General features: G+C 38.7%; 1 protein-coding gene across 5 annotated transcripts in view; it reads right to left on the bottom strand.

The window, feature by feature from the left end:
* Positions 1 to 9,152, bottom strand: part of Gtf2e2 (general transcription factor IIE subunit 2) — a 48,418-nt gene that overhangs the window by 18,023 nt on the left and 21,243 nt on the right. For all 5 annotated transcript variants that reach the window (XM_031339516.1, XM_031339515.1, XM_031339517.1 and 2 more), the window contains 2 exons: positions 7,624 to 7,715; positions 3,053 to 3,160 (listed from right to left, as the gene is read on the bottom strand). In XM_031339516.1, coding sequence (XP_031195376.1) covers positions 3,053 to 3,160; positions 7,624 to 7,715 — 200 coding nt within the window. The remainder of the gene's footprint in view (positions 1 to 3,052; positions 3,161 to 7,623; positions 7,716 to 9,152) is intronic.

Here is a 9,152-nt window from a genome sequence, read left to right as displayed (position 1 = left end):
AAAAAAAAGAAGCCTATATACTTCTTTCTCTAGTGCTAATCAGGCACAGAGAAAGAGAAAGAAAATGAAAAAGAATAGTAATGACTAAAAATAATCTTTGGCCTGGCAACATGGTTTGGAGTTCACTAAAAGTCCTTGTCACAGGATCCTGATAACCCATGTTCAACCAACCCCACATAAAGGTAAGAAGTAGATAATAAACTCTACAAAACTGCCTTTGGCTGCTACATGTAAACTACAGCACACATGGACCCAACTACCCTTACAGTCATAATAATGATAGACAACATTTTTAAAAATTTAAACCTTTAATGTTGCTAACTATATGAAATTTTATTTACATAAATCGGCATACTTAAATGTAGATTGCCATTATCTGTGTATCACCAATCTTTATTACCATTTTCTACAACATCTATGTTTAAAGATTTTAAAGTTAAAAATCTTAGGTAGATTTTTAGTAGCTGGTTGTGATGACTCATACCTATAATCTCAGCAGTTAAGAAGCTGAGGCAGGAGACTACTGACAAGTGTGAGCCAGCCTGTACTACAGAGTAAGATTTCAGCTAAAGTAGTGGTGCAAACCTTGGACCCCAGTACTTGGGAAGCAGGTGGATCTCAGTGAGTTTGAGGCCAGCCTGGACCACACAGTGAGTTCTAGGACAGTCAGAACTACACAGTGAGACCCTGTCTCAAAAGAAAAAAAACCAAAACCAAAACCAAACAAACAAAAAGCACACACATAAAAAAAGAATAAAACAAAAACACAAGAATCTTAAGCAGGTTCTGCTTCTAGTACCTGGTAAGTAAGTGACAGAAGACAGGGCCTTCAATGATTTGGACTAAGTCAAATCACCTTTTTTTTTTTTTTTTTTTTTAAAGACAGGGTTTCTCTGTAGCCCTGGCTGTCCTGGAACTCACTCTGTAGACCAGGCTGACCTCGAACTCAGAAATCCGCCTGCCTCTCTCTGCCTCTTTAATCCCAAGTGCTAGGATTAAAGGCGTGTGCCACCAAATCACTTTTTATAGTATGAAAATCAAGAACTACATCTTGCTTGATAAAATAAATTAATTGAATTAGGCCAGTCATGGTGGCACATGTCTATTTTTTTTAAAGATCTATGTATTTTATGTAAATGAATTCATGTATATACATATTTTACAGATATGAGTATGTCATCTCCAGACACACCAGAAGAGGGCATTAGATACCATTACAGATGGCTGTGAGCTACCATGTGGTTGCTGGGAATTGAACTCAAGACCTCTGGAAGAGCTGAGCAGTGGTGGCCCACGCCTTTAATCCCAGTACTTGGGAGGCAGAGGCAGGCGGATTTCTGAGTTCAAGGACAGCCTGTTCTACAGAGTAAGTTCCAGGACAGCCAGGGCTAAACAGAGAAACCCTGTCTCAAAAACAAAAAAAAACAAACAAACAAACAAACAAACAAAAAAAAAACCTCTGGAAGAGCAGCCAGTGCTCTTAACCACTGAGTCATCTCTCCAGCCCAGAACATGTCTTTAATCCCTGAATTTGGGAAGCAGGGGCAGGAGGATCTCTATGAGTGAGAACCTGCCTCAAATAAATAAATGAATAAATTATTATATCTGATTGTTTAAGGGTTATTCCCTCTTTTTTTAATGTAGTCCAGACTGGCTTTGAACTCACTATGGAACTACTGATGCCCATGAACTTGGGATCCTTCTGCTTTTATATTATAAGTGCAGGGATTACTGATATGTACCACTCTATCCCAGCTCACATTTAGTCCTCAGTCTCACTGATCTTGAAAAGTAGTATTCTTCAGCATCAATAAACTTTAAAGAAGCAAATAACCAAATAGATAAGATGCAAACTTGCAAACAAGCATGGTTGGTCAATGTTTTAGGCTTTCTTCAAATGGTATGTATTTATTTAAATATAACAATCATATTATTTCTCTAAGTAACTAGAAATAGTAACTCATTTATCAAACCACAGAATGTTAATAATGTAATAAAATAGTTTACTGTCCCTAACATCTTTTTTTTGTTGTTTTGTTTTGTTTTTGAAACGGGGTTTCTCTGTATAGCCCTGGTTATCCTGGAATTCAATCTGTAGACCAGGCTTGCCTCGTACTCAGAAATACACCTGCCTCTGCCTCCCAAGTGCTGGGATTAAAGGCATGAACCACCACTGCCCAGCTGCCCCTAACATCTTAGGCTTTACATTTTCTAAAGCGTATATGCAATATATAACTTATGAGCATATAAGATTATGAGTTTGACAATTCAAAATACTATTTATGAAAATGAAAACAAAATTGGTGCACAGGCTTCACAACTCTACTGTAGTCTTGGTTTTTTTTTTTTTGTTGTTTTTTTTGTTTGTTTGTTTTGGTTTTTTTTTGTATTTTTGAGACAGGGTTTCTCTGTGTAGTCCTGGCTGTCCTGGAACTCATGCTGTAGACCAGGCTGGCCTTGAACTTAGAAATCCACCTGCCTCTGCCTCCCAAGTGCAGGTATTAAAGGCGTGCGCCACCACCACCCAGCTTTCTACTGTAGTCTTAGAAGACTTTCTAAAACATAAATAAAATTATATGGAAACCAACAGCCAAGCAAATTATAGAAATGTGTATGTTTAAATTCAACTAAGACTCTACATTAAGTCTTTTAAGAAAAAGTAAAAAAAAAATATTAACAAATGATAGGATTTAAAAAAAAACCCAAACCATTCTGAGGCAGGCACAATGACTCATGAAGCTGAAGCAGAGTGCACTGGGTCTGATGTCAACATGGATAACAATAGGAGACCTCGCCTCCTGCCCACCTTTCTCCCTGTCTCTCTCTCCCTGTCTCACACACACATACATGCAGATACCCACCCAACCCCAAAATAGTAAAACACATCTACAGGTTGAAGATGACTTAAGAGTGGAATGTTCTAGCACATGCTGAGCACTGGGTTCCATCTTCAGCACCACAGTCACCACAGAAAAAGAACTCTAGATAGATGTAGCAAGTACCCCTTTGTGTAATGAACTAATGTTTACAACAGTTTTAAGACTGTTCTTACCTCCGTCATTAGCCATTGTTTCTGCTTGAGTCCAATATCTAAGTGCTGTGTTTCATCCAAAATCTCTTCCAAAGTTAAAGGATGTGTATCTCCTCGCTGATGTCGTGTCTATTAGGAAAGTTTCCAAATGCATTAAGTCAGTCCTATATAAACTAACATTTCAGGAATATACAACATGTAATAACTGAGGCAGTATGAATACCAGGGTCAAGAACATGAAATCATACAAAACCAGGTTGATAAAAATCAATGATAAACTGACAAGGAAGAAAGATCAATAACTTTAAGCCAGGTGTGGGGGTACACACCTGTAACCCCAGCATGCGGGATGCTCCAGACAGGAGAATCATAAATTCAAGACCAGCCTAGGCTACATGATGGGTTCAAGTCTAGCCTAATCTACATAGTAAGTTCAAAACTAATAAAGGCTATATAACAAGATGAAGATGTGCTGAGCTGGAAGAGGACGACAGCAATGACAGACTTCTAGATATTGCAAATCAATTTTAAAAACGCAGGGAAACACAGATAACAGAGGAAGAAATTCAAATGTCCTTAACTTCCAAGATGTTTCTCCCTCATCAGATAGAAAACTGTAAATGTCTGACGTGTCCATTGGTGAGGACATAGGATAGGCCTTCTCACTGACTATTACAATATAAAGTACTGCAACCCTTAAGGGAGACAAAATGCACTCCAATGGCCTGACCGTCGGAAAGGACTAATTAACCTACAGCAAAATAAATGCCATATACAGATGTTTTCCTTTAAGAGGGAAGTTCTCCATGTGACCTTTTCACTGCTGGACCAGACATATATATGCTCATACTTCAAAAAAAAAAGGTTGCCCTTAGTGTCCTCCTCTGTGGTAAAAAGGTCAGGCTGCACACAAACATGAAATTACCAATGGCAACTTCCATAAGTAGATCCAAAAACTTATAAGAGATAGACTGACACCTGCAAACCTGTCTATTCCAGGGACTGATTTTTTTTTTGTTAAAAAAAGCTAAGGTTATTAAAAGGGCAGGTGGAGGGACTCAGGCAAGCAGAAGAGTACTGCAAACTTATGAACTCCAAAGGTAGTGACCTGGAAGAGGAGGATATGGCTCCTGAATGGGCTTCTCAGAAGATACTATGATTCTAAGATTAATCGCCACAGTCACTATGCTGTGCACCTGGTGTTCAGAAGTAAGTGGCTTCTCACGGAACACACCTACAATCTAGAGTGGACAAGATACCACAGGGATAAAACAGCAGGGTTAGGACTGAGAATGACTTCTGTGTCTGAATCTTTCTATATTATTCTATATTTTATATTTATTCTGTATTTTATATTTACAGATGTGTTTTATGTTACTCAAAACAAAAACAACTATGAATACTTAGGTTCAATCCTCTATTACCTCAGGCAGGTGATGGAACCTCTCTAGGCTTCAGTCCAGCCCTGAAAACTAATTCTCAACTTTCCAAAACTAGAATGTTTAAAAAGCACAAAATTTAACATATCACAAACAAGAACCATTTACTGAGCATTTGCTGTTCATTCATCCAGAAGTGATTACTATGTGCTTATGATGCAGAGATGAGACACAATGAAATGTAAATTATACTTCTATATTTCACACTCCCAAAGTTGGAGCAAAGTCAGATATGTATCTATCTATAAGATTTAGGTAAAAAAATATTTCTTTAAAAGACCAACTTAAGCCAGGCCTGCTGGCATAAGCCTACAATCCTAGGTATTTGGGAGGCTAAGGCAGGAAAATGAAGTTCAAGACCAGCCTGGACAACTGAATTGAGACCTTGTCTACAGACACAAGTCAGTGTGTGAAATACTTTCTTGTTCAATCCCCAATCCTGGACTGATGCCCACACATGCAGGTCATAAATTTAGTCAGAAATCAAAGAGAAAGCTGGATATGGGCAGTCCTTGCAATGTTCACTAGTTTGGGAGAGAAGATGAATACAAGAGTAGCAATGAGTAGCAATGGTTTTCACAGTTGTACCTATAATCTCAGACAAGACATTCCTCACACGGCAATCTTGAGGACAGCTCCAAGTACTTTTTTTAAAAAAAGATTTATTTAGTGAATGTATATGAGTACACTGTAGCTGTACTTCAGACACACCAGAAGATAAGAACCATTATAGATGGTTGGGAGCCACCATGTGGTTGCTGGGAATTAAAACTTAAAAACTTACTTAGAAGATAAAAAAATTTGCTTTAACATGGGCAGTGGTGCCGGGCGGTGGTGGCGCACGCCTTTAATCCCAGCACTTGGGAGGCAGAGGCAGGCGGATTTCTGAGTTCAAGGCCAGCCTGGTCTACAGAGTGAGTTCCAGGACAGCCAAGGCTACACAGAGAAACCCTGTCTTGAAAAAAAAAACAAAACAAAAAAACATGGGCAGTGGTGGCGCACACCTTTAAATCCCAGCACCTGGGAGGCAGAAGCAGGTGGACTTCTGAGTTCGAGGTTTACAGAGTGAGTTCCAGGACAGCCAGGGCTACACAGAGAAACCCTGTCTTGGAAAAAAAAACAAAACAAAACAAAAAAAACAAAAAAAAAAACAACAAAAAAAAATTTGTTTTAGCTACTTTTTAAAATTCTTCTAAAATGGACCACATTTCTCTATTTTCCTAAGCAGTCCCAATAATAATCTAACCCTCTTGTCTCGGTTTCTGTTTTAAATTGCCAGATCACAATTTAATAACCATCTCAGGATCTCATATACTAGACAGTCTAACCTCCTACCTAATGCTCTTGAGTTTTGACTTCAAAGTTCTTTTTTTTTTTTTTTTTTGGTTTTTCTCTGTATAGCCCTGGCTGTCCTGGAACTCACTCTGTAGACCAGGCTGGCCTTCAACTCAGAGAAATCTGCCCACCTCTGCCTCCCAAGTGCTGGGACTAAAGGCGTGCGCCACCACTGCCCTGCTGATTTCAAAGTTCTTACATCTGTCTTTTCTGTGTGCTTTTTGGTTTGGTGGTGGGGTGGGGGGTGATGGCCTGAGTTTGATCTCTAGAGTTGTCCTCTGACCTCCACAAGCACTGGCCTTGAAACTTGGGAGTGATTCTCCTCCATTTTCTTCCCATCCAGGGGATTACAAGGGTATGTCACCACACCCGGCTTGTTCTGGTTTTGTCTTGCAGTGCTAGGGATGGTACCAAGGGCCCTTACACTTGCACTCTATCTCTGAGCTATACACACAGCCCAAGTCCCACCTTTCTGACTCATTTTCTAAAGGCTGAGAAAGTAAGTAGTTAATGATTAGATAACAAATTCTTTGACAAGTTAAGTGGTTTCCACTGTTCTGTTTCCAACACAACTGTAACAAATGAGAGATGCCTGAAGATAAATACACAACCTAGAAGACTATGTTTGTCACAAAATTTCCATTAGAACTTAGTTTTACGAGCATTCACTTCTCTGCACTTAAACCTATGAAATCTAAAAACAGCAGCATTATTTAGTGCCAAATTCTACTTTATCCTATCAATAACTAACAAGCACGCCAGACGAAGAAAGCATGGAAAGAGGAGGATTACATTCATTTCCTTGTGGGATGGATGACTGGTATATACAAAGCAAACTGATCAACCTACCCTAATTAACTTTATCAATAACTGCAAAGGAGCTCAAATCAGGTTTGTCATCACAATAAATCTGCTAACTTTATTTGTATATTACTAAGGAAAGTAAAATTAGGAGCTAAGGGGCTGCAGAGATGACTCAGCAGGTAAAGAGCACTGATTGCTCTTCCAGACGTCCTGAGTTCAATTCCCAGCAACCACATGATGGCTCACAACCATCTGTAGTAAGATCTGACGCCCTCTTCTGGTATGTCTGAAGACAGCTACAGTGTACTTAGATGTAATAATAAATAAATCTTTTAAAAACATTAGGAGCTAAGAAGATTGTAAACCACTGTCAACTCCCCTCGACTGACTGACAGCCCTCCAGGAGGCTGATCTTTTTTGTTATCCTACTATCAGTAGTAGATTTTAATAACTGTTCTACACATAGGGTAATAGATGAAAGGCACAGTCAAAATTTACTACCATCTGATACTGAGAAATATAAACTGAAATGTTTCTACTAGAGATCAAGTACAAAGTACAAAACTCAGACGCGTCAGACGCCCAGCCTCTAAGTGCTCTGCATCACTGCTTTGTAAGGTCTGGGGGTTCCTTAACTTTCCTCTCCAAGCAGAGACCAGTCACCATCATCTGCTTCAACTATGTAGTTTATTTGCTCAGACGAGCGGAGAAAATACCCTGCACTCGTTTATTAAGTCAGATGGTAAGCTTAAGTTGTATCCTGGCCTCTAATGTCAACTACATTTACTTAAGTGCATTGCTGGAATGGCAGTTTAATAGAGGACAAAAAGCTGTAAGCATTACATCTTTTAGGGCTTTCTTGAAGTATACTCAACATATAATAAACTACAGACTAAGATGTATAATTTAATAACTCCTAGCTTCATTATATAAATATCTAACTTCTTGAAAACCCAGATCTAATTCCCCTTTAGTCAAAAAATGAAAGAGGATTTTTGTTAAGTAAGTACTTACTTTCATATAATTCACAATCTTAGCAAGAACACCGAACTTATATCCAGAGCTTCCAGACAGGGCTTTCAAGTTAAATGATCCATTGTTATGATCTGGAAATAAAGTTCAAATGAATTATTGTAACATTTTCATATAATGTGTTATGATTTGAGTAGTGAAAATAAATATTCTTCTTTGAATTTTTTTTATCTAACGAAGTCTATCCTGTTATGTTTTGGCAAAATTCTCAAGATTCATGCATGTACACTGAATTATCAATTCCTATCACACACCTACCCTTCTTTAGAGAGAGGGTCTCACTATGTAGTATAGGTTAGTCTCAAACTCACATTCCTCCACCTCAGTTCAAAAGTGTTGGAATTGTAAGGTTACACATATCCTAGACTAAATGTAATTTAAAAGCACTACAATATAGTTTGGAAAGGACAGTGCTGGAAACCAGATTCGGGGTCCTGTGTGGATTAGGCACTCCAACACTGATCTTTTGTCGTTGCTGTTGTTTTGAGACAGGGTCTTACTACTAGACCACTCTAGCCTCCAACTCATAAAGACCCACCTGCCTCAGCCTCCTCAGCTAGAATTAAAGCTCTGAGCCACCATACCCAAAACAAAATACATTTTTTTTTTTTTTTTTTTTTTTTTTTTTTTTTTTGGTTTTTCAAGACAGGATTTCTCAGTGTAGCCCTGGCTATCCTGGAACTCACTCTGTAGACCAGGCTGGCCTCGAACTCAGAAATCCCCATCTCTGCCTCCCAAGTGCTGGGATTAAAGGCGTGCACCACCACTGCCCAGCAATATGATTCTTTCTAAGTACTTTTCCTCATTCCACTCCTAGCTTAAACTTGATTAGAGGCCTCCAATAATTAGACAAGAGAATATTATAAATACAAGAAGTGAGTGATGGCCAGACTGGTATCTGTCTCCCTTCCTGCTCCTCTCCTCTCAGAAACCCTTACACATTGTTTCAAAGCATCTACCATTGTGTTGCCTCCCCACAGACAGAACCTAATGCCATCACAGATTCAAATGCATTTGAGTCACAGCCAGAAAGGTTAAAACATTCATTATAGACTCAAGAAAAGCATTTCAGAAGCACACATTCTATTAGCAAGCTATCAGATCAGATCTACACTTCCACGTGGATGATCCAGGGAGAGTGGTCAAATAAGGAAAGAAGGGAAAGCTATTTCTGGCTTCAGCTCAGTAATAACCATTTAAACAAAAGATTGCATTAGAACAACCACAGTCAAACACAACAATTGTCAGAAATCCAAAACAAGTTTCCAGATGTAATGCAATACTCCTTTGAAATTAGTGAAAAGTCTTTATTGCATGTTTTCTTTCCTTAAACACTAAAATACAATGTCCTTTGAAATTTTCCCTTAGAAATAGCCTATAATTTTGAAAAAAAAGTAACTCCATTGGCACATTCAAGTATACTATGTTCCCAAACTAGCAACATTAAAAATGCCTTACTGCCAACACTTAAGAGGCAGAGGCAGAAGGAGCTCTGCAAGGAAAGGCAAGGC

This window comes from Mastomys coucha, unplaced genomic scaffold (genome assembly GCF_008632895.1).
Source record: "Mastomys coucha isolate ucsf_1 unplaced genomic scaffold, UCSF_Mcou_1 pScaffold22, whole genome shotgun sequence".
Classification (NCBI taxonomy): Eukaryota; Metazoa; Chordata; class Mammalia; order Rodentia; family Muridae; genus Mastomys; species Mastomys coucha.
The sequence above is the reverse complement of the archived record's forward strand: the minus strand, read 5'-3'. Positions and strand labels throughout refer to the sequence as shown.